This window comes from Opisthocomus hoazin, chromosome 22, assembly GCF_030867145.1.
Source record: "Opisthocomus hoazin isolate bOpiHoa1 chromosome 22, bOpiHoa1.hap1, whole genome shotgun sequence".
Classification (NCBI taxonomy): domain Eukaryota; kingdom Metazoa; phylum Chordata; class Aves; order Opisthocomiformes; family Opisthocomidae; genus Opisthocomus; species Opisthocomus hoazin.
In genome coordinates, this window is record NC_134435.1 from 10,461,436 (window position 1) to 10,487,588 (window position 26,153).

Sequence of the window (26,153 nt, forward strand, 5' to 3'; positions counted from 1 at the left end):
TACTTTAGTTACTTCCCAGCTAGGAGGTGTCTGTATATCCTTGAGTCCACTGCCTTCTCCCAGACCCCTAGAAGTAAGTCAGCCCCAAAACCAGGAAGCTAAGCACCGCAATTCCAGTCCCCTATTCATGATTTCTAGCTTTCTGCATCTATTTAGTCTCTCTCTTTGCCTTCAAGTAGAAACAAGTACTGTGCAGACCAGTTCCTTGAAGGGTCCTCTTTTTGTAAATAAGCACGCAGTGTGGTGGGTCCTACACTGCAGGGCGCTGAGAAGGTGGCACAGGGACACCTGAAGGTCCACACAAAATTGCAACTTAGAAATATCCTGGTACAACACTGTCCTGGTTTTGGCTGGGATAGAGTTAATTTTCCTCCCAGTAGCTGCTGTGTTTTGGGTTTACTACCTGAAGAATGTCAATAACACTGATGTTTTCAGTTGTTGCGAAGAAATCATGGACTTCTTCCAGTCTCCCACACTCAGCTAATGAGCGAGTACCTGTGCAGGAGCTGGGAGGGAGCACAGCCAGGCAGCCAGCCCAAGATGGCTAACGGAAATATTCCATACCATAGACATCATGCTCAGTATACAAAGGGGGGCTGGCTGGGGGGGGCAGGGAGTTCTTTCTCTTTTCTGTGAGTTCAAACTTTTCTGAGAGTTTGGTCTTTTTTGGGAATCTTGTGAAATTTGTGAAATCCGTGAGTTCCGGGTTCCATGATCACTGCTGGGGTACTGGCTGGAAATTGATCATCAGGCGGTGAGAAGACTGTACTGTATATAGTTTGTTTTGCGTATTCATTATTATAATTATTAGTATTTCCTTTGTTGTCTTATGAACCTGTCTTTATCTCAACCCATCAGTTTTACCTTTTGCCTGTTTCTCCTCCGCATCCCACTGCGGGGCAAGGAGAGGGGTGAGTAAGCGGCTGTCCAGGGCTTAGTTGCCAGCTGCTAGGTTAAAGCACGACAGTCCTTGTCAGTGCCCAATGTCCTAGGCTGCTGCCCATGCCCAAACTGATGAGCACTTTCAAATGGTTGACTGAGCAATGCAACACAGACTCCTATTAAATCCTGCGCTGTTAAGTGCTATGAACAGGGTGCTTAGGCTCATCTTTAATGGCAGAAATGGGAGTTCTTGCCCACATCATTCTCAGACTTCTTGTGTGCACATATCAAATTAATAATAAGTATAGACGAAAAAACTTACCCCTTACCACCTCAACCTTTAAAGCCCAACCATGTTGCAGTACATCAGAGAACAATTTATAAAAACATCAGAATTAACTGGTTCAATGTCTGACCTGACAGTAATTGGGGCATCACCGCTCCTGTTCGTGTAATTTACTATAGCATTGAAGGACTGGTTAATCCACTGCCAGAACACCACTGCTGGTGTCGTTCTTGAAAAGAGAAACAATCACTATTATTAAAAACAGCACAGAGAAATGATGGCAAAGCACGGAAAGACAGTGCAAGCAGTAATCATGCAGAGAGGCTCTTGTTTATGTGAATGAAACCGTACAGTCAAGGAGATACTGTCTTAATAACGAAAAAGTACAAGCTACTTATAAGAACAGGATTTAAAAGCACTGTAATTGAATAGCAAGGCTCACTTGGGACAAAGATTTGTTATAGTACCAAAAGCACTATAGCAAACACCTACAAAAAACCACACAGAGAAATATGAAACTCTCTAATTTCTAGAATACTTTTACAGGGTTATTATTCCTTTACAGTCTATTATTTCTCTTTAGAAGCTCCATAAGTCACTGAGAGGTGGATTTTAGGATACAGGGTTTATCTTCTCAGTCGTCAAAAAGCTAATATGATGTCATTGTTTTAACAAATCCTTGTGACATTAAAACTTTCAGTCGCATGTAGAACCAGATAAAAAGATACTTAACTCCAAAATGAAAAGTTATTTTCATGAAAATAACTGCACGTTTAAGAAGTACAGGTACCGCACAGAAATTAATCTGGTTCAGTACAGCATGAACCAGATGACCAGTCATTTAAAAATAAAAAAAGAGCTCCAAGAAATCCTCATAAATTATGCCAGTGCCAGTATGCAGATGCCTTAGGACAAAAAGGCGCTAACTTGTGAGCATGAGTCAGGGGGATTGAAAAAAATATATTCTGTACAAGTTGCAGAATTTACCAAGCTAAACTGCAGATACAATCGCTTTACAAATGGTTATGCTGATATGTAACAAAACTGACAGTCAATTTGTTTCACAAAGTACAGGGCTGTCTTGTGGAGGGATGAATGCCTTGGCTCTCAAACTAGTAGCATACCTAAACAACAGGACAAGCTTACGAAAATCCACCAAGGGCCATTAAATAAAACACATTAAATAAAACACATTTCTTGGTCCACAAATAGTTGGAGGCTAGGACACTATACCAGGGGAAACCTTTCTTCGTGTACTCACACCGCATACTCTGCCCCCCGTGGAGAAACCACTGAAGATTCTGCTCCACCAGAATTTCACTCAGACCACCAAAAATAAGAGTTGCTATGGAAAACTATTTCCTGACCATTCAAATAACTTTTCATAGGACTTTAAAGCTTATAATTAATTAAATTATTTAATAACACAGGCAGTAATGGCAACAGGAATGTGGTTCTCATTGGAGGGCTGACAGGGAAATGAAGAGTGCTAAACAAGAAGCAGCAGTTTTACCAATTGTTTTGTAACAGGCAGGAAAGCAAAGAGGAGATGCTAGATTAGAAGATGTGTGTCTGTCATGAGGCTTTGGTTCTGAAAAGGGAAGATATGTTATTTCTTTAAATTAGGCCTGCTATAAAGCTCAGGCATGAGTCACATTGCCTTCCTGCATGCCCAAGAGCCCTCACAGGTACGACGAGGGATTTGCTTCTTCCAGTGGCCAGCAATAACCAGCACACAGTCATGTGCAGTAAGACGGAGGCTACACTGCATCACCCAAGGACTTCTATACAATCCTGTTCATGCTGCTGAGGGTTTGGCCCACAGAAAACAATGTCTTCCAGGCTAACAAATGACCTCATTTCAAATCTAAGTGACTCTACCAATAATGCAAAGAAAAGGTTTGTAGCTGCTGTACATATTATAGATAATAACAGAACATGCATAAAAGAATTACCAGTTAACAGGAAGCTGTGCTTGTGAACAGGCAGCTCTACTGATAGTTTTATTCATATTCTCGACTGTTTTTTAAACACATGCATGTATATGCACTGTTCAAAATGGCTCTGCCTTTCTGGAGTGTGAGTCAAGAATTTGTGAAATCTCAGCATCAAAACCGCTATTGTTATTTCCTCTGACCCTCCCACCAGTTCATGCTAACAAAGCATTGTGTCACAAAAAGATTTCTAACATTGAGTCTACGAACAGATGATACTGGCTTCTGCTGTGGACTTCATTGTACTGCTGACTCAAGAACTATTGAGGAAATGGAAGGATCAAACGGGAGCCAGAGTAACTCCACAACTGACGGATTGAAGTATATTGAGTACTCACTTGGCAGACAGAACATCCTACATGCCAGATCTCTAAGATTAGAAATTCCCAGATGTCTCCTCGTCTTTGTCCTCCACACAACTCTCCTACAAGGATGGGATTTTGGAACATTCAACTTTCCCAGTATGAGAAAAAGCAGGATGGTGCAGGAGAGGGGCTAAGGGCTTATCTAACAACTACTTCTAGAGGAAGCCATTAATTGGTGTAAGGGAATGCAGAGACAGAAAAGAAAGCAAAATTTTACATTTAAAAATATTTATTATAAATCTTCTAAAATGCTCTTTTGACAATAACATTGATTTTTCACTTATCTAATCTGTAGGCAAATGTTTTATGAGTTACACTGCCATCACTTACCTATAAAAGGTCATCATACAACCTGTGATAGTCATGTTCATGGGCACCTGAGCTGACATTCGGCCGATCAAGACCATCTTTTCACCAGTGTCTGGGTGAAAGGCTGAATCATAGATATATTTTGCTCTCCACAAGTCATCTTCTGTCAAGCCAGGTGCCACGATACCTTGTCTTGGGACAAGTTAAAAACCAAAACAAGACAACAGCAAAAAGCACAACTGTTAGAAAACGCTCCAACCTCCAGAAACAAATGTGGCATCAGAGGACTTTGGGATGTTCATACTAAGTTAATCTAGCTTATAGTTAGCTTGTAGATCTTCAGCTTTTAAATGGACTGGTGAAATAAAAAGAATCAAAACTCCCAGCACTGGTTATGTTGGCTGAGTCGATATATCCAGCACCAAACTTCCATTTACTCAAACCTGTACTAGATTTTAGAGCTAAAATGTAGAGCTAAAAATCTTTGGAGTCAGTAGTGTGAAACTCTGAAAATTTACTTTGCAGGTATTTAACTAACTACTTCCTCCAACCAATGCAATGCGTAAGAGGAAGTTTTAAACTCTGTTGTCATATTAACTATTTTCAGAATTAGACACTTCTGTATATCAGAATACTTAATAGGGGTTCTCAGATGATATGATATCCCCATTCATTAGGAACTTTGTTTAAAAAAAGAAAAAGAAGGTGTTTAAAGCTCCGAAATAAGAAGAAAGAGTGGTGCAATGAATAAGCGTCTTAAATACTTCCTTTCAAATATATAACTACGTACTTATCATGGACATGGACGACTTTGGGTCAGCAGTAAAAGTGATCTATGCCATACCTGTAATCATGCACAATTTGTCTTGCATTTTCCAGTTGGGCATCAGATAACAAAATATTCCGGGGGTCTGTTACAGTAAAGAAGTGACTGGCTCGTCCAACAAAAGTGCTTTGATCCCATCGGGGTTCCTTGATATTAATATTTAATGGTATATCTGCTGACATCTTCAAAAACTCTGTGAAGAAAACATCAACATTTCCAATTCATAATTCCTCTGGTTTGATAATGTATCTATAACCTGCAAGATGAAAAGTGGTTATGCTTACAGTAAAAAAAAAAAAACAAACAGAGAAAAACCACTGAACAACTTGTGGAACTGAGCTTCAAAGCAGCCAAAGTATCCTCCCAGAAAGCAGATGATGTCAGACACTGTTATGGGTTTTAATGAGGTTGGCATTGATACAAGTGAAAAAGCAAGAACTTAGTTAAATGCCTACAGAAATGTTTCCGTGCCTGTTTCCCCAAGATATTTCTAAGTTACATCTTTGTAAGAGTGCAAGTATCTGATTCTGAGGTAGAGGTAGATCATATACATGTCCAAATACCTGAGGATGAGGCAGATGCAAAGGAAGTACAGAAATTTATTAGTAAGTAGCTGTACTACATCACAATATACTAATTAGAAGTGTGCTTTATTTCAGTGATGAATTAGTGTTTGCTGAAAATACTGTCTTAGAGGGAAGGAGAAATGAAATATTTCAGGAGATGCCTGTAGAGCTGCTATAAAGTGCAGTGACAGAAGAAATATTTAATAAAATCCAGTTAACTTATGTGGCATAGCAAAACAAAACAAAAATTAGGACCACAAACCCAACAGTTTGTTTTAATAAATTTTGTTTCTCTAAGTCCATGTTTTAACAAAACAAAGATTATATAATGCAACAATTTGCCACATTATGAACACATGACCAGATTGCCTAATGATACTTCAAAGATAGTTAAAGAACTACAATGAAGGGCACTGAACTAACATAGTTCTGCATTTATGAGGCCTAAACCACAGAAAATTAGAAATTACTTCAGAATGGCTGTTTACTTCAACTTCTAATGAAAGAAGGACAGTCCCTGTGTAGCACAAGTTATATGAACTTTAATGTTCTTAAAAGAAATTTCTGCAACATATTCAACAGCCAGTTAAAAAAAAAAAAAGCCATCCTCCAAATAATGTCTGTAATTCAAACAGCCAAAGTAAACTGGATCTATAAAAATGCAGATGGTATCACATAGTATTTTATCTCTCTTAATAGGAAAAAGATCACCATTATGAGGACAACTGATATACATGGTGTAAGCTGTCACTGAAGAGTATTTTCATCTTACTTCAAGAGCACCGTGAAGTTGTCTGAGACATTTTGGTCAATTTGATTAAACTTATATGATGTACAACAGAAAAAAAAAAAAATCACAAAAAGAAAGTAACTAATCATGCAAAGTGTGTCCATCGTAAAAAACTGTAAACTTCATGGAAAAGACAGACCGTTCACGAAATCTGAAGAAGCTATTGTTCATCTCTCAAATGTAATTATGATCCTCCTCCTCCTCTACCTCAAGTGGAAAAACTTGGAAGTCTTTGGAGAAGTTAATTTCTACAGAAAGAAAGGCTTAAGTCTCCCCAGGTATCATAACAAGTCCTAAATCACCAGCTTTGAGGGACAGGAAGGAGGAGGAAACCAATAAATATTTAGAAGACACTACAGAGCAACACTTCTAGCAAAAAAAAAAAAAAAAGAAACAGAATAGTCTACTAGTTGAAAGTGAGCTAAATTGGCTCGATGTAGAAGAAGGAGATTATACACCTTTGTAACATCTCTCACTGGAACCATGAAATCAACTTTGTAAGTCGACGAGGCCTGTGTAAAAATTATTCTGCCTTGAACCACTGTCCAGTCAGAATTGCTGTCCGAGTGGGAAGTACTCAGGGAGAAGACTGTCTTCTCTGCCTTTGCCCAGACTTGTCATTTTTATGCTTATGCAATAGCACAAGCATGACTTTTTTAGGACTTCTGTGGTTGTTTTTATCATTCTGATTTAATTACAATGAAAGCCTAGTGGCCACATACTCTTTTATGGTGTACCGTACAAACATTACGGGAAATATTTGATTTTCTGATATATCATCTGCCAGGAAGAACCGCCAATGACATGCAAATTGCTCAAATTCTTCCCAACATTACAGGGGCTCATGAAGACCACAGAAACTGTGTAGGCATAAGCATGATGGCACTGAGCACCAGCCAGGGCTGTAAAGCTGTAAAGATAAGGTTGCAAAAATATGGAGTAATTGCATTACACACGAAGATGAGCAATGTTTACAGGATTTGGCTAGTACGTTCTACTCGGCCCTGCAGAATATTCAAGGCAAAGTCCCACAGGTGGTAACGAAGCAAGCAAAGTAACCTACTGCTAGTACACCAAGCTTTGAGAACCCAGCATGGATTAAATAAATAATAATGAAGGGTTGTCCTTCACAATCACAGCATGATTAACAGCTGAATGATGAAAACGTTGTACCTCAGCTAGTATTATTAAATTAGTTTGTTAGAAAATCCTAATTTGGTGTCACTCAACAAAAACGTCCTTCCTTTCATACATTTACTGGTAATTATGCAAAGTTTCTTTAAGTTAAATAATCAGTTTATATTAAAAACCCAAGGAGTTTGTTTTCATAAAATGAAAACAACAAAACAAAGCATTTAGGATGTTTATGCAGTATTTTTATGTTTAGCTTGTATTATTTGCAATAGAATAATGAAAAACGAAAAGCATTTAATAAGCAAGACCTCTGTTTTCCACCAGACTCAAGCTCTTCCTTGAACAAATCATCTCAAATTCTACAGAACAGATCTTATCACTGAATTTTACACAGGCTAAATCACTTTTGTTAGAAGCCGCACAAAAACAATAACTACACACATATTTTTGTTTCCTGCTCTCTAAATGCTCCTGACATGAGGAGAAGCTCAGAGCTGTACTGGCAAAGCAAAGCTGTTTGCCTTTGCAGTGTAGACATCAGTTGTGTAAAACCAAGCTGTGTTTCGACAGATATTGCTGAATTCTGGATCATCATGAACGGACAGCGCAGGCTGCAGGTAGGGCACCAGCAGGATTGCTTTTACCTTGTTCTGATCAACTGTATTAAGAATTTAAACGCTCAATTAATCCTTTCAAGATAACTTTAAAATTACCAGTTTCTACTCCAAGTCATCACGTGCAAGGTCATTTCAAAGACTCCCAAATCAGTATAAATTCTCACAGCTTTTACTGCAGTAACTGACACCCCCCAGCAATCTGACAAAAGCATGAATCATTCCAAATGCTTGGATAAAGGAAAATGTACTGAAATATCCCCAGAAAAATGACACTGTTAAAAGCACGTGATGATTTGAAATCCCAAGGCCAGGGTTATCTGTAACTCTCTCCATCCAACGCAATGCTCTTTCTGTATCAAGATGTGAAAACAGAACAAATTATGCAGTACAGCCAGTTTCCCCTAAGAAAAATTAAGACATTCTTACGACCAGCACTGATCTTACTAAGAACTGAGCACACAGAGCTGGATTTACCCCTTTCTCGGGAGTTAACAAGCTCTGTTCACTTGGCACTGACCCCAACCAGCAGCTCTGAACCCCTGGACACAATGAAGGCTCCAGTAGCGCACCGTCTTCTTTCCCATCAGGTGTACCCTACCTGGAATAGGAGCTATTTGCCGCAGTAAGTTATTGCATAATTTTAGTTTAATACATTAAAATGGCACTGTGAGGTGCAACAGAAAAATACGCTGATTGTATTTGGTGAATGTTAGGAATATTTAAAAGCTATTAGCTCTATAGTGTTTTACCTGTTAAGGAGGTGATCCATTACTGCATAGAAACAGCTGCCAAATATATGTTTCAATGATTAAAATGAACATTGATAAATTTATTTAATATTATTAGATCTGACCTCCTGAATACACTTTCTTGCTCTTTCACTACACCGTTTTCCCTAGTGGCCTTCAATCTTCCTTTGGTACAAGAGACCTAAAGAAAAACATACTGTTCCAAAGGCCTGTTCATGTATTAAAATTTGCAGTAATTAACTCCCATGAGTAAGCATAAAACAAATATACAAGAAGCATCAGCACTGCTGCTCCAACTTACAGCAAATATAGTCGTGCTTCAACCACCCTCAGATCTTGAAGTTTCACCATCAAGTTGGGAAAGGTCCTAAAGCTTCCCAGAATACTAGAAGGCTAATAAATGTGGTGCAGTGCGGGAAACTCATCTTCTTTCCCTCCCTCCATTTCCCATATCCCTCACTGTTAAGTTCATTATTGTACAGCAGCTTTTATTAAGGTCTTTACTACATGCTGAGACAGGATTTCCCTACAGTGAAACAATAAATCTCACAAGCATCAAGAAAATAAGGTGCTGTAGCAATACATAATTTACTGAGCTAACTTTGAAGCACGAAGGCATTTGTATCAGAATTAAACATAATTGACATCAGATCAGTAAAATCTAACACTACTTCTTTTTGCAGCTTACTCCAAAGACATTTAGAGGTGTTATGAGCTTTTCAGCACTCTTAAGGAGCACCATTCTCCCCACACACAGGTAAAAGCAGCAGACAGTTAAATAACATAACTTAGCTCAAGACCACAGGTAAAGTCAGAAACAAGAGCGGAACCTAGACCTCCTGACTATGAACCTGTGTTCTAAGCACTGCTGACACAGCAAGACACAAGTTATTATTTCACAAAAGTAATGATGAGAGACGGAAAGGTGCTGGGTAAGAAGCAGAGACTTCATTCCTCACTTTCAGTTGAATATTCTTGTCCTTTTATTCCACTTTCCTGTTTGCTGCAAGTACTTCCACAGTTACTAAACAGTTTAAAACACCACAACATGGCGACACCTGCAGATTAGTGGGATTATTTTCATGTGACTCATTTCTCACCAGGCATGTTGCAGAATGAACACAGACCATGCAAACGAAAAAAGACTCAGGACAGATTTGGAGAACAGTTCTCATGCAGAGCATTTGAATAGGAGACGCTCCTTAGGGTTTCTCTTCTCTTTCTTAGTACTATACCACTAAAGACACCGTCCTGTGAAGTGGTATGTTGTGAAAAAACAAACCATCTGCTGGTCTAAAATGGTAACAGTTGGTTTTGCAAAGCAGTACTCTATGAAAGTAGGGTGAACTCATTTATTCAAAAATTCTTTTCCACTAAAAAAGAAACTAAATAAATCTGCACATTAGGGATGGTAAGTCACTCTACGAATGCTTCCCGATTCGTATATTATTTGTGAGAAAGTCCAAGTTTCAATATTTTTATAACTATCAGTTTCATTAAGAAAGAATAACATCTGCTTAGGATAGCTTATGTTAATCTGTTTAAAGCTGTCTAATGAATGCTTAATAAAGCAGTCCATAAACAGAAGCTCTTTTCTTTTGTTTCATGACGATCAGCAAGTGCTGAAAATTTGCTTCATATTTACTACTGGGTTGTCTGTGAGTTGTTTTTATTACTTATGATACCTCTGTTCACAAAATGAGTCCTTTCAGTCATAAGAAATCTAAACAATAAGGATCTGCCTTGTCTGCAGATGCTTCATGGTTCAATTTATTATTGTTTCACTCACTCCATTTCATTTAGCCTACTCCAGTGAAGGTGGATCTACAGAAAATAGAAGACTTACCACTTCCATGTCCTCTCTTTACCCCCTCGCCACCTGGTCTACTCTGATCCTCCTTGAATCACATGGCTAATATAACTCACTACCCTAGCAGAAAACTAACGCAGCAGGAAGGAGAGAGGCCAGCTCAGTCTTCCAGACTGGTACGTTCAACTGGCTCAGCAGAAGGTCTGGGAGCATGAAAGGTCTGCGCTCCCGTGCTCCTTCAACAGACTAACCAGTGATCCCCTTGGGTTACCATTTTGCTCCAGTTCAAGGTCTGCAGATGTGGGAGGAGCCAGGCATAACGCAAGCCTTGAAGCCTACCCTTACATCTGCAGGGAAGACAATAAGCAACAGAAAGCATAGATAACTGTAAACGTTTCAGCTTGCCAGAGTCAAGAGATTGAATGTCTACATTACAGACCAAGAAAATATGGGTGCAAGAGAGACCTAACGGTGTAAACTGGAAAAAACTCCCAGTCCTTACGTGTCTACACAGCAAAAAACAAACAAACAAAAAAGGTATGATGGTAGAAAGAGCTAACATGAGCTAAGTAGTAGGGGTGAAAGAATATCCAGGGTGGCTGTAACACATGCTGGCAGAGTAAAAGCACCCCAAAGACAACATGCAACCGCTCCAGTTGCCTGCACAAGGTAAAACTCCTGTTTCCATGCCTTTCTCACTGCTGTTACCCATGCTAGCCACACCAAGCTAGCAGAAGCACATCAGCACATGCTTTGGTCTCTCTTTCTCCTTGTAAATCTACCAAAAAACAGTGCCACAGCAGCAAAAAGCAACCCAGCAGGAAAATGGAAAACATACATTTATGGAGGACCCTTGGCATGTGCTGCAACAAAAGATCACGCTTGAAATCACTGTGTCTGTTTAGAAAGATAGCAACAGAAAACATTGACTTTAATATCACTCATCTTAATAAAAAGATAGTATATAGCCTCCAGTCAGAGGATGGGAGGAGATGGGACGTGTGTCCACCCTGCAAAAGGGGATTAAAACTTCAGGTGTCAGCTATTTCAGTACACAAAAACATTTTCTTCTAAATGATGTGTTTGACATAATCTACTTTCACTTCAAGAATATAACAGGAACAATGCTGTTCTAAATAAGTTTAAAATAAAAATAATAAAGACTGTGGGCGGGGACAGACCACCAATGCCCACAGAGAAGGAACAGATGCCATGCATACAAGGGAGTGTAAAAAGTTCAGACACCAGAATAATATAATTTGGAGACGCATAAAACCTGCAGTGAAGTAAAAAAGGTCGCTGTTTGCCAGCCTCGGGACTCCGAGTCATAGATCTGTTACAATGGTGACTGTCTTAGAAGAACCAGTGAATTTCTGTCTTGAAAATTTACAAGTTTTCCAGTAAAATATTTTTAGAATAAAATCCCCTCCTCTTGTATTAAAGAGACTGTATGATGCTACTCTGGACTTATCAGCCCCTATTAGCAAATGCTGAAAAGGGAAATAAATCCCATAAAGCAAAACCATAAGCCAATAAAATGCCTATGTACTACTCTTATAAAACAAAATGTCCAACTACAAAGTAAAAATGGTGACTGCGCACAAAAATGGTTTCATCAACATATTGCCCAACAGCCATGCAGTCATCATCATAAACTGCATGGCTTTTTTAAAATCTTGTTTTTATTTAAACAGCGAGACTGTAAAACTGCAAGAAATAGGTACAACACCCTAAACTTAAGCTGCTGCAACAGTATTTTACCCAGCTGTCACCTTAATTTTCAGATACAACTTTAGAGGGGTGCTGCTGTTTGCATAATCCATTCAAATACTCAGTAACAAAAGCATGTAATAAAGCTATTTAAGAATTCATAATTATTTTAACTACAATGCTTTGTCACGGGTGTAGCTCTATGACCTTCAGTGATATAATTCTCCACATACACTAAGTGTGCCCAAGATTTAAATTCTCATTATCCATACATCCATAACAAGGTTCTGTAAAGAAATATCTGTAATAGAATTGTGTAAAGAAAAAAAGGACATTTGGGTTAAATCAAATTAAAATAAATCCATCAGAACCCTGAGATAAGTATAAAGTTTCCAAAGGGACTGGAAACTAAATGCACAAATCCTCTAGAACAAAGATAAAAATGTTTGCTTTGTTACAGTCAACTAATGAAGGCAAACTTCAACAACCACTGAACACCCCACTGCCTATATAAAAGCATCCGAATTTATTGTTCCCGCACCTGTTGCTATTCAGTAAGTACCAACACAGGGGAGACCACCTGTGAAATCGGACAAACCTTTGACTCAACAGCACCTCACATTTTAAGGTGGAAAGGTAAGCGGCAAAATTACCCAACGTGGTCTTGAAACAACTCTCTTCCTCAAACAACAACATTAACACAGGATGGGGGAAACAACACTCATTTTACAAAACGTGTAAATTACTGTAATAATCCATACTGAAATGTTATTCTGAGGTCATGTTCACAACACGGGAGGATCAGCACCACTGGAAAGGATAAAAGACAACATCATAATGCAGTTGAACAGTTAACATCCATCATGGAAAATACGCAGTAAGGAAGGAAATCATACATATTTTTGGTGTTTCAAACAACAGATCAGTTAGAAAGGTATTTAATAGAACACTTGTACCTGCAAACCCTGAAGCTGGTAATAGTCCACACTAGTAAATTAAGCCAGTAATAAAGAATGGACTGTGCTCTCCGGCACATTCATATTACTGAACCCTTTCAGTTTCCAGACCAGGGCAGCTGTATCCAAACTGCACATGGAGAACGGCAGCTAAATCCTCCCTTGTGCTGCTGGATTGTCTGGGCGAGCATCAGCTGTGCTGGGCAAAACCGCTCCGCACTGCGCTCCAGGAGTTAACAACATGGGGGACTGCGCTCCCATGACCAGGAGCATTTTTTGGCGCTGTTTAGCTCCCCAGCACTGACAGAGGTTTGATTATCCACCTGTTTCCCACTGCGGCTCTTCCTATGTACCAAGGCATATTTTCAGAATCATAACTGTGATTGCATGTTCATGAAGTTTTTCATAAACATATGAGTGTCAAGCTAAAGAAATGACCACGGCTTGCCCTGTACTTGGCACCAAAAGTTGAGCTGAAGACGTGGTTCTGTAGACTGGAGGCAATTGGATGTGGTGACACAGATGGCAGATCAGAGAGGACACTGCTGTGTGAGACTTGCATGTCCCAAGCGCTTTAAAGCAAATTTCACTGCCAGTCTCTCCTCTACCACTCTCTCCCCCAATCTTCCTGCTGCTGCCTCACCTCTCTCTCCCAACGCTCTCTCACCCCTAGTAATCAGAAAATAAAAACTAAAAAGCATAGTAGAACTCACTCACAGCTAAAACTAAGCTCTTTGTTTATCTGGAGAGAAACTCTCAACTCCGTATTTAACCTTCTAACAAAAATCCTCATTTAAAATCAATATTTCTTTGACTATCTTTTTCATCTTGTACTTCCCATCAGAAAGCAGCATTGAACAGAGCTGGAAGACCCACTATCAAGTGCACCCAAATTTCTTGCCCTCTCTGATCAGATGGAATCATCTGCCAGTTCATGGTCCAGTGTTTAATACCAACATTAACTGGAGGGAAAAAGAGGGCTTAAGAGTGAGAGTGGCCTCTCTTAAAAAATACTTACATAAAAACCAACACAAAGTCTGATCAACAGTTTTAGTACAAGGGCTACATTTAGATTTGCCACAGAACCAGTGGTAGTAGAAGACTTTAAACCTTGTTTAAAGGTTAACAACAGCAGTTGCAGCAATTCTACAAAATGCAGATTCAGGAGTTGTCCGGAGTTCAACTCTCCGCTGCTCCTTTTTAAAGTTCACATTTTAAACATCACACTGAAGGTCATATAACCACTTTTCAAACCAAAGCAACAGCCAAAAGAGTAGCAATGACTATTTAATTTATTTCAGACAGTAACATACCACTCAATTTTGAACAACCCAGACGTTTGATCATCATTTTAAACCCTGTTGCATGACTGAATACTCCAGCTGGGCACATGGTCTGGGAAATTCTGGGCAACTTAAACTCCTGCAGCAGTGCACAAATGATGAAAAGCAGCTTTGCTACCTTCCTTGGAACCATTTCTATTATCTTATGTTACTGACACCTTTGTATTTTAACCTGTGTCTTGAAAAAATCCACTCCACATTTAAGAAAGTTCGTCAGGTGTGTCATTAATTTTTCCAGTATCTAAGCTAAAATTGGGAATAGAGTGACAGAAATTCTTGATGGCATAACTGTGAACCCAATTCTCCATGTCTGAGCTAAATACACATTTTTAAAGCTACCGTCACTGTTCTGAGTCAAGAAGCTTTCCTAATGGCAAAAAGTGCATTCCCCGAGAGATGCAGACAGCTTAGCTTGCCAGGAGCGCGATATTGTCAGAGAACATACAGGAGAGAAACTTGCCTGAACTACCCCAGAAGCAGGCTTTCCTTAACAGACACAAAAGCTTGAATTCTCTTAAGTGAGGATCCTTCCACAAACATCCTTAGACTGGGTACTGGATCGGGTACTGTGTCACTCCCTAGACAGAAATATCTGTAGCTTTGTGATTGATGGAGGCTTGAGTCCAGATTACAGCCTCCTGCACCCTCCCCTACAGAAGTGGACTCTATTAATGAGAGCGGCCTTTCACTTCTCTTGCATGCAATTTCAGCAAGTCAGCAAAAACTGAGCTGGTGGAGGGAGAAGTCTAAAGAGAATTCTATGTCCAAAAGCAGTGCAGACATAACTGTGACAATGAACACTGCGACATCTCACTTCTTGGTGCCCAACTCCCAAACCGCAACCTGCAACCCCTGTTACAAAGCATGGGCCATGCTGGGTACTCCAGCTGAAAAGAGAATTCAAACCAGTCTGCATACAGGAGGGCAAGCGAGTAACCTGGCCAGCGCAAATGCTGAAAGCAAGGTGTGACTTGTACGGTGTCCTTTACCTTAGACCCCTAACTTCAGGTGATGTCAAGGTGCTCAGGTCAGATCATGATTCATAAAACCTCCTCGAGGCAGAAGTTCCTTTTCTGAAAAATGAGAGTGAAGCTTTTCCCTGAAAACCCAGTAAAAATAAAAGGTAACAGCAGTACCTCTTTCTTACCAGAATCCTACAGAATAGGAATAGTTCAAAAGTTAGAGCCAGGTGCTGCTGAAAATGTTTCATGTGCAGATTCACTGGGAGAGAGAAAAAAAAAAAAGATTTGACACACTTAGGCCCCTAGATCTCCATTCTTCAAAGCATCCCCTAACAGCCTGATGTCCAGCTGTCAATGCCCTGTTCTGGGAAATGAGACACGTGGGTTAGAAAATCTTTAGGTTGAGAAAAGTACCCGCTGCTATAAAATGGGAAGAGGAACAGCTCTTCTTCTTCCTCTGACATGATTATCAACCAAAGTGCTCACAGCCACTTGTTTGTTTTTGCAGAGCCGAGTTCTTTTGCTGCTTTGATAGAGAAACCTTTAGGGATCCCGTTAGGCCTCTTTGTTCCTCAAATAACACATCAGTCCTTTTGGGGGCTGCTGTGCCTGAATAAACGCAGATTTTTGATTTCCAGGAGCAATGCCCACCACAACAGCTGCTATGTTGGCTTAGGAGACAAGACAGGAAATTCACTACCTTCTGATTAGTGGAAGGTGACCTATTCTACTTTAAAATTAATACACATTGGCAAAGCAACAGCAGAAAGACAAATCCAGCTACTATACATATTTTAATTGCTCTGGCAAAGAAAAGAATACAATGCATTCTCCGGGGATGTCAATCATGGCAGTATAACTAGTTCAAATGAGAAGCACTAATTGATTTTTAGGAGAAGAAAGCATTTTTGCACGATGGCAAAACCACATATCGGACTTACCGGGGTCATTAAGCGATGGTATTCCTCTGACTGCACTATGTTTGCTGCCACAGTTCGAAAGCAGCAGAACAGCTGATGACTGGGAGTATGATGCAACGTACTTAGACCAAATGTTAACAAAGCCACTTGCCAAGTTTTCCTTCCCCAAAGCAGCTTCTACCAGTAAATATCTATTTAACTCACGGGGAAGAAAAATCTTTGCACTATGATTTTTCCTCCTGCAATCATAAAAACAAACTGAACACTGAAGAAGGCAAATCATGGCAACACTACAATATACTTTCTTTTTTTTTGCTTATAAATGTACGTCCCGCTTGTAGCCTAGCAACAAAAGCAGCAGTCTGTGTCAAACGGCTAGAGCCTGCTGCTGGGGCTCTCTCCTCAAAACAGCAGCCATCTTTGGTGTGTAACTCGATGAGAGATTTCATCATTCTGCGTTAAAGCTACCTCCGGGTGTCAGACGTTGCCGCAGCCAGCTCAGCAGTGTCGGCTTTCAATTTGCCACCTCTTCTCCCATCGCATGACGTATATCGCAGAGACGCGTCACAAGTTCACCTCGTCTCTTCGTATTGAAAAAGAAAGCTTCTTTGCTAAAAAGGGTTAGTGCAAGCTCTTACTTTATTTCAGTCCCGATTGCTGCAAGCTTGTCTCTGCTCCTTATTTATTACCCCCCTGGAAAATGAAGTAGCACTGGCTCTGCCCAGGCACATTCACGGCCCTCTTCTGCAGTTTTCCAGTATGTCATGTATCTTTCTCTGACAGGATCCACACAGGTGATATTTTAATTGCACATTGGTACAAAGCCAGTTTCCACCCCCCCCGCCCCCGCTCTCCCAATACCCATTATAACCACAATAAATTATTTATAATTCAATAAATTTTTAAAAAACCATCAATACTTACAATTAAAATCCCTGCCTCTGCCTACCAGGTGTCTGACCTCCAATGATCCAGCGTGCTCCTCCCCTGGGAAGGACGGTCCCTCAGCCGGGAGGCTCGTTTCCCGCAGGACCGGGGTCCGCGCCGCTGCCCCGCACCACCCTGCCACAGACACCCCGCGCTCAGGGACGGCTCCCGGCCGGGGGGGCACTGGGGGAGCGGGTGGGGAGCGGGGAGCTGCGCTGTGTGCGGGGAGGGGAGGGCTGTGGCAGCCCCCCGCCAGCTACCTGGCACGGGCACCCCAGGAGAGGGGTGACCTGCGGGGACACCGGCTCTGCTCCCTCCGAGGGGATGGGGTGACGAGGGAGTCTGGGCCTCCGCAGGGGTAACAGAGGGGACAGACGGGTCTGAGCCCCTGTGAGGGGGCCAAGGGTGACACAAGGAGCCGGGCCCCTGCGGAGGGGACGGGGGGACAGGCGGGGCTGGGCCCCTGTAAAGAGAACGGAGGGGACAGGCGGGGCCGGGCCCCTGTGAAGGGGACGGGGGGGACACGCGGGGCCGAGCCCCCGCGGAGGGCCCCGGCTCAGCACGGGGAGTGCCACAGGCGCTGTCTCCTCCGCCCCCCCCCCCAGCCCCACGGGGACGCCCCTGCCCAGCCCCGCTACTCACCGCGGCCGCCGCCTCCGCGCCGCCCCTCGCCCCGCTGCCCGGAAGCGGCTCGCTCGGCGCCGCGGGCTGGGGCCGAGGGAGGCAGCCGGGCCGCCCCGCGCCGCTTCGCTCCGCCCCGCCGGGGCAGGGCTGGGCCGGGCAGGCGGGAAGCGGAGGTGCCGCTGGAGCCTTCCCGGGGCCGCCCGCTCGGTCTCCCGCCGCCCCGAAGACGCCCGGGGTGACCCGGCGGCTCCTCCCGCGCCGCGGCGCGCTGCCGGTGCCCGCTCAGCCTTGCGGGGCCAGCTCCGGCCGCGCTGCTGCTTCAGCAAAGCCGGCCGGGCCGGGGTCCGCGGGGCGCGGCGGGGCGGAGGCCCGGCGGGCCGAGGGCAGCCCGGGCAGCGGGGGTGGGTGTCCGCTCGGTTCCCGGCGCTCCCGCTTCGGTTGCGGACAACGAGCAGCGGCGGGGGAGTGTGCGTAGGAAACCTCAGTGACAGGGTCTGTGAAAAACAATTTGCTCCTAGGTCCTGATCCTAAAAAAGAATAAAACAGTGCATTGCTGTGAAACCCGTTCCAGCTGGTGTACGGTGCCTCGGGAACATCGAACGAACGTGGGTCCGTGAGCTTGCTGGAAGGCGGAGAGTGGATTTCAGAGCGTTTCTTTCCTTTTAGTAAGTATGGTCAATCCACGTTATAGCATTTGGTAGCTTCTCTGGGTGAGGTTGGATGTGCAATCATTCGAGATTTAATGAAAATAGGAGGGATCACAGAATCACAGAATCACAGAATGGCAGGGGTTGGAAGGGACCTCTGTGGGTCACCCAGTCCAACCCCCCTGCCGAAGCAGGGTCACCTACAGCAGGCTGCACAGGACCTTGTCCAGGCGGGTCTTGAATATCTCCAGAGAAGGAGATACTGAATTACACTGTTGCTACTGCTTCTCCAGCCCAGCTTTCTGATGAACACGGTGATAGATGCACTAACTAGATCCCGAACACACGTTTCAAGAATCAGCACATTAATGTTGAAGTCTGATAGTGCTCTAAGTCAGTAAGACATGAGCTGGTCTTATCCTGTAACTGATGCTGAGTCTTCTGGGAATGGGGAAAAATGTGTTCAGATACATCCCATGTACATCCTGCAGACAGTGCTAGCTTACCTCTTTTGTTGACCAGAATAACACGCCAATGCACAGAGGCCGATTGCAACTTCTGTCTGTAACCCAGCCCAGCTCCTCTAAGGTCTTCTGTCCAAATTCCCTTGTGACAACGCTGCTCTGCTCACAGGATTCATCCCTGAAGCGATGGGAGCTGTGCATGCAGAGCAGTCTTCACTCTTCCACACTCTGAATGCGCGGCTGGCAGGCTCTGACCTCCCCGTCACTGCTCGTGGCAAATTTTGTATTAAAAAGCCAAAATTCAGCCTAGACATTAAATATTGGTGGACATACACTTGCTGGTGAAATCCCTGCTGTTAAAACTGAACTTCTGTGAAAAACTGGTTTGGGGGCATTTTTTTCGTAAAAATATAATTGTGTAGGCCGGAGTTTGTTTTCAGCCTTTAACTAACCTACTCAGGTTTATGATTTTCAATGAAAAGTTAAGAATCAACTTTCATTCTGACACTTGGACATCAAATCTCAGATGTCCACCCATGTGTTTCCCCTGTGGCTCCACAACCTAGATCTTATGGCTGTACGTGATAGTTGTAAGTGCAAACATACCAGGTGAGATTCCATCATGAAAGAGTAAAAACTGGCACTGATACCCTTGCACTGCATTTTTCTTGCGCAACAAAATTTGTTCACAATTTCTGTACTTTACTGCTAGTGTCTTTAGCTGTTTTTAATCTTGTCAGGCAGACCCCAGACTCCATGACCGCTGACAGATCCGACACCAAATACATCTTTGATGGTGTCTGGCCCTAAGACTTGTTGCTGAAAACATTGCAATGACCGAGCAGGAGAGACATCTCATTCAGAAAATGGAGGTGGCTGGATGTTGTGCAGAGAAACAAATTAGTTGCTGGTGGGTATTGCTGATGCTGTGGTAAACGGTTTACATTCCAATAACGAATGTCTTTGCCTCCAATAATTTTCTTTTATACTGAAGATATTAACTTGTTAATCTGCTTTAAAACCACACATGCACTTTTCTGCATGTCACAATAGAAACTCTGCTCGCAGACTCTGTAATGTAAAATATATTAATACCTAAATTCTTTTTCTGAGTTGCTACCTGGAAAGCTATGGACACATTAATTTCTCGAGTTACTAGTTTTCTCTATATTGAGTGCAGATGGTTTTGAACAGCTACATGACTTCTCTTTCACAAGACTAGTCCTTTATCATATTGATGGGAAACAAATCTTTTTTTTTTGCCATGAATCCTGAAGGTCTTGAGATGGCTCTGACCAAACAACAACAATTGCTCAGGAGCCATGACACTGGAAGGGAAATGGTTGAATAGGGGTATTCACAAGGAATATCTAATCTCTGGCTACATGTGTTTCTTCGTCTGCCCTAATTTTCGCACTGAAAAGTTGTCATCTGCATTAAAAAATGCAAAATCCAGGAGGATGTACCAGCTCCCAGACCCAGATGTGTGTTTTGGCCTGATCCTGCTTCTGTTCTGAGTTGAGACCCCGTGCACTGATCCCATCAGTGCCCTGCATGAGCAGGAAGGTCCGGTGGGTGGGCTGAAGGGGCTGCCCTGGTGTCCAGCCAGCTCTCTGCCTTGGAGGATCATGAGGGACAGACCTCAAAACGTGGTGTTGAGCATGTTGATCTGCAGCTGAATATCGTGGATTTGTTCTTCAAAAGTCCTGGTACCCCCAAAAGATCCCTTCTCAGATAATCCCATGTGATCAGTCCATGGAATTTATCTTGGTCAGTGTCTCATTTGTAAACTCAAGAGTGTGTTTTCTTACAGGTTCATGTAGCATCTTGCTGGCTAAATTACAGTGCAAGTACGCATGGTACACAGAGAAAAAACAAGTGCCCAGAGACTACGACTGGGTTCATCAAATAAGCCCTTCCTCAGCTCCTGTTGAAGCATTCCTTTCAGTTGCCTTATTTCCCAAGGAATACATTAGTAACACTCCTGCAAACCTCCAGATGTACATTCAGTCCTTTGCATTTGTTGAACTAGGGATGAATTTAACCATCTGCATGCTTCCACCTGGAAGAATTCCTGGACTATTGCAGGGCAAATTCTTCCTTACGCCGACCAGAAAAGGAGGATTTCTGTTCCTCTACAATTACAGCCTCATCTAAGAAATGAGCTTTACTGTATTGGCTTTCTTCAGGCTTTCCTGTATTCATGATATTTACATTGGACATGAATGCTTTTTATGTTTTTTTTTTACCATTTCAAATTGGCACTTGGAATCAGCTGAGAAAAATGAATTGCTGCTGCACATTGCTTTTATTAATATAACTGTCCAGTAAGTGGCACTGCAGGACCAGGATTTCCACAACCCTGGCTCACAAACAGTGCAGTCAAAGAGAGGAAAGCCGAGCGTGGGATATGTCAAGACTTTTCTGTGCCGTGAAAAAAGTAGTTGTAGGGCAGGTGGGACGTGATGTGTGGTGACGGCCCTGAAGGTGCAGTGCAAGCAGCTGGGGTGTGTTCAGCTGCTGGCTCTGGAAGATGCCGTTAGGAACTGGCCTTGGCACAAGGCTGACTGTTATCAGGGGTTTGCCAGAAGAAACCAGCAACATTTCTGGGAACTGTTCATTTGCACTCACTTGACGGGAGGTGCCTATGAAGGCTTTGTGCTGGGTTTTGCTATCAGGAGCAGAATACTTGTCAAGGTGAACCACGTATATACAGCATTTCCTATGGTCTACTGACTTATTGTACATTAATTTTACATAGAAATTCCAAACCCCAGACTGGAAGGGATGTCAGTGCAGTCTGAGGAGTGCCCATAAGTTCAAAGATTGTTTCTGTAAATGAGCTAGGGATTTTGCGAGTCTGTGTCAGTATATCATAAAACACCGCCCTGCTTTCCCAGTTTCATCTGATAACGAATAAACTATTGTCTAGGGAAATTTGGTCAAACAGAGAAGTAAGACTACATAATTTGTAATGAAACCCTTATATTAGCTCATAGAGGATTACTTACAAAATCAGTTAAAGGTTTTGGCTTCATCAACAATATTTGAACCCAATTTTAGGTTACTCGTGCTATACTGTGGCAAGCTAAATTGATGCATACCCAATTTCCCTATTTATCTAGATGAAAACACGCATAGTTATATCAGATAAGACTGGAAGGGAATGAACATGAAAAGCCAATTTGCATTTAGAAGGGACATAAAGCTACATTTAAAGGCATAAACCAGCCTTTCAAGGCGATTAGGAAGCCATTTCCTCTATGATGTGGCTATTTTATAAATGTCTCTTGTGGGATTGTTCATGCCCTGAAGCATCTGTGCCTGCCTCTGTCGGCAACAAGACACTCGACGAGGCAGACTGATCTGGGGTGACAAAATGCAGCTATGGATGTAGTGTGGGGCAAGAGGAGGTGTAGCACCATCCCGTAGGGCACAGGGAACAGCCACAGGCCCTCACAACTGCTTCAGCTGGGCCTGGAAAATTCTTTTCATCATCCTCTAGGGACCAGGTATCTCCTCTTGAGTCTTTCCATTGGCTTTTGAAAATAGCAATTAAAAATATGCACTCTCAAATGTTTATTCCTGCAGCAACATAGGATGGCACTTGATAACCTCTGACAGCACACAGACGCAGAAGGTGACACACACAAAACCATGCCGTAACAACACGGTAAGGCGTGCAGTAACATGAACAAACAGGTGAGAACCATATGTGACAGCACAACATATGAGAAAACAAGACACTACGGGACAACTCGGAACAGCACACAACATGCCACAGCGCAAGCTGGCATGCAACAACTCGAACAGCATGGAACAACACTTGACACCATGCCGCAGCGTGATAGATATACCTGGAAAGCAGATTGAAATGCCTAGGGAGCCGTGAAAGAGTCATAGCAGCAGAAAATTCCTAGAAAGGTATGCAAAATGTCTAGAAAGCCACGGGGAAATTCCTAGAAAGCGACAAGGGATACCTGGAAAATTGTGGGAAATTCTTAGAAAGCAGAATTGAATTCCTAGGAAGCTGTGGGAGGACTCCAGGAAAGCAAGATGTTGAATTCTGAGAAAGCTGGCTACAGGTGCCTAGAAAGCTGGAGAAAATTTCATATGAAGTAAGGAGGAATTTCTGTAAAGCAGTGGAGGAATCCTAGAAAGAAATGCACGGTTCCTAGAAAGCTGTGGGAAATTCCTAAAAAGCAGAAGGAAACTACAGGAAAGCAGAAGGGAATTCCTATAAATAGTGCACAAATACAAGCAAGCATCAGGGAAATTTATAAAAAGCATTAGGGATTTCTTGAAAGCAGCTGGAAATTCCTGGAAAGCAGCTGGAAATTCCTGGAAAGCAAATGTAAATTCCTAATAAGGTGAAGGAAATTCTTGGAAAGCAATGGGAAAGTTTCCTAGAAAGCAATGTGAATTCTCTGAAAGCTGGGTGGAAATTCCTAGAAAGCTAGAGGGGACATTCTGAGAGATCACTAGGAGGATGCTAGCAAGGCATGTGAGAATCCTAAAAAAATGTAGAAAAATGCAAGAAAGCAATGGAAAAATCCTGGTCAAGCTGTACATCCTGTAGTTCCTCAAGACCTGGGGAAAGTGCTTTAGGAAGTAGTGCTGAGAAAAGCACAGGAGAAAATCAGCCACTGTAAAGAGTGGGGGGAAAAGTGAAACCAGAAAGCAGATAGGATCAGGTTCAATAGTTTTCCCTAAATGTAACTTGTACCTAGAAGACATCCCTAACTTGAACTACTCCTAAATGGAGAGGACCAGCTGACCCTGGTTGCCTGTGTTGGTGGAGCTGAGCCCTGGTGTGCACTGAGCCCAGCCCTGGGCAGCTGAGCTTCGCGGGAAGGGAGCAGGGGGAACTCACTGACTTGGAAGGCCCCTGACCTTGAGACAGATTTTGACAAATGGATGATGAAACTCAGGGAACATTTCCAGCCTGGGAAAGTACTGTCTGTTGGAGACTGTCACAGCAACAACTCTTTGCAACACAGGGCAGGGAAAAGCCAAGGGCATGGGGGCAGGCTGCAAAGAGGGAGACTTTGCCTATGTTGTTGGGCTGAAACGGTTCTGCCCGATGTGGTGGGACAGGCACAGAGGCTGGAACAGGAAAACAGATCCAGATGATCTAGGATGACAGTGGATTTGAGGTTATATGTAGTTTGGGGTAATCTGGTCAGATCACTCGGTTTTTCGGAAGTTCAAATGAAAGTTACGGCAGGAGGAGTGAAGCTGCCCAAAGTTTAGACCTTGGTGTGGATTCTTGTTTGGAATATCATTCTAGTGTTTTATTTAACTGGGTGCAATATTTCTGACTGCCATCAAGCCCAGACTGTGTGATTTGGTAAGGACTTAGCCAGCCAGCATTTTGCCTCCAAGAGCAATTTAATCCCAGAACCTGAAGCTGAGACCCTGGGTTGGCACAGCTGCAACATTGCAATGGCAGCAGGGTTATCCAGGGAGCTGCAGAGGAGAAAATGCTGCCAGAGACAGCAAAGCTCCAGGACTGGGATGTTTGGTCTGGTCATCGCTGGACTGCTGGTTGACCCTGTCTACTGTGGCTGGACCTGCTGCGCTCCTGCGTGGGCACCGAGGGGCTGCCACCCTTCTTGCGAGCCCTGGCTGGGCATCCCCGGCAGAGCTGCCAGCTCCTGCAGCTCCCTGCGGCACAGGTGCGAAATGCTCGTGTCGGTCTTCACTACGGTCAAGAAGTGATACTCTGGGCAGTATCAGCTTCTAGTTTTTTGGTAAGTATTAGTTTAATTATCTTTAATTCAAGGATTTGTAGCCTGCTGATGGAAGGGCTGTGAAGCTTGGCCGTACTGGATGTGCAATAATGTGGACTTAAAAATAACCAGCGGTAGTGTAAAACTACTGCTCACTTGCTCCACTAAGCTTAGAGGCAATGAGCTCCAGTAGGTACCAAGCACACCCTTCATCATCACGTGTCGTGCACCAGAAAACCATGAAAATCTGTTGGTAGAAGTTAGACAGTTCTTCTCCATCCATCAATCAGGGACTGGGCTGGAATATGGGGAAGGATCCGTTTTACGCTGGCACACAGCTCAGGAGTAAATCTGTAACACCAGCTTAGCAGGGGAGCGTGCCACCTACCAAGCCATCTGCTACGAAAATTGTGTTATCTGCAGTCTCATCCACTGTTGCTAGAAATCACTGTAGCACTCATCTGTGAAGAGTTTTGCTGCTAATATATCTATTTGTATTCTTTTTATCCATCCACTCAGAATTAATTATTTCTCAGATTAATTTCATTCTAATGAATCATTCTGTATCACTTGCTTTATTTCATTTCTGAGATGCTAACTAATATGTCAAAGCCATCTTTAACATTAAAAATGCTGTCATTTTTTCTGTGACTTTTCTTTTGATTCATATATTCAACTGCAATTTTTCTGAGGGCCTAAAATGTCTGCCCAGTGTGGAGTGAAAGAAAAAAAGCAAGCTGTACAGTATTAAAAAAAAATTATGCATGTGCAAATAAAGCATAAATTGGGAGGCAGTGGCCCAGTCTGTATTTTTGTATTGACATTCTAGTTTATGTGCTTTTTCGTATAGCAGGTCCTCAGCAATCAGCTGTGTAGGGTTTTTATATGCATGGGTTAGAACATAAAGTTCAGCAGTACAGCGAGTGTCTGTATTTGTTGGTGAAATGATCAGAAATTCTGAGATATTTTGTGTTTATTGGTTTAGACTAGTTTTAAAGAAGGGGTCTTGTTGGTTTTCTGTGGATTTCCTGGCACCGTTCTGCTGTGCCGCAGGGACGAGGCAGTTGGAGGAAGCATTTTTCTTTCCTTAGAGCTCTCCTCTCCTCTCCGCTATAATTTATTCTCATCATCCTCTGCAGTTTGGCTCTCTACCTACTCTGGAGGGAAGTGTTGGCAGGGCAGTAATCCCTCTCCTACCCTCTATCTGTGGCAGATGGAAATCCCAGAAAGATAAGGGAGGAAATTTTAGGCTTCCCTGCTTGAGTGATTTCCAGGGTGATTTAAGATCCTGTAATGGCCTTTGGTTTGACTGGATGGGTCGAGCCGTGGGAGGAAGGGTCACTCTGAGTGTTCGTTGTGGAAAACTTTTCTTTCTCTGGCCCTGTGGGAGTGAGTGGGTGGAACTGGAAAAACCCCATAAAAAGTCACTGTCTAAGCTCTGCTGATTAAATAACACAGTTATTGGCAGCATCGCACTGAGCTTAAATTACCCACAGCTCCTGCGTGGCAGGAGGCTGGGGACTGTGTAGCTGACAGCTTC

At 42.8% G+C, this 26,153-nt stretch overlaps 1 protein-coding gene and 1 long non-coding RNA gene across 9 annotated transcripts in view; one reads left to right on the forward strand and one right to left on the reverse strand.

The window, feature by feature from the left end:
* The window catches only part of SFXN1 (sideroflexin 1), a 41,396-nt gene that overhangs the window by 11,212 nt on the left and 4,031 nt on the right, over window positions 1-26,153 (reverse strand). For 2 of the 8 annotated variants that reach the window (XR_012766039.1, XM_075441472.1), the window contains exons 1-6: window positions 17,789-17,857; window positions 17,144-17,281; window positions 16,241-16,830; window positions 4,681-4,855; window positions 3,858-4,028; window positions 1,299-1,397 (exon numbers count right to left, since the gene is read on the reverse strand). Coding sequence is in view for 7 of the 8 variants with exons in the window: in XM_075441472.1 (XP_075297587.1) it covers window positions 1,299-1,397; window positions 3,858-4,028; window positions 4,681-4,855; window positions 16,241-16,502 (707 nt within the window). In the remaining variant the exon portion in view is untranslated. Of the gene's footprint in view, window positions 1-1,298; window positions 1,398-3,857; window positions 4,029-4,680; window positions 4,856-15,326; window positions 15,403-15,473; window positions 15,536-16,240; window positions 16,831-17,143; window positions 17,282-17,788; window positions 17,871-26,153 lie in introns of those variants that run through there. The other 6 variants (XM_075441473.1, XM_075441476.1, XM_075441475.1 and 3 more) reach the window with 6 other exon arrangements.
* Window positions 18,294-25,501, forward strand: LOC142363935 (uncharacterized). The gene is made up of 3 exons (XR_012766040.1): window positions 18,294-18,435; window positions 19,622-19,791; window positions 20,695-25,501. It is a non-coding gene; the product is annotated as an uncharacterized LOC142363935 (long non-coding RNA).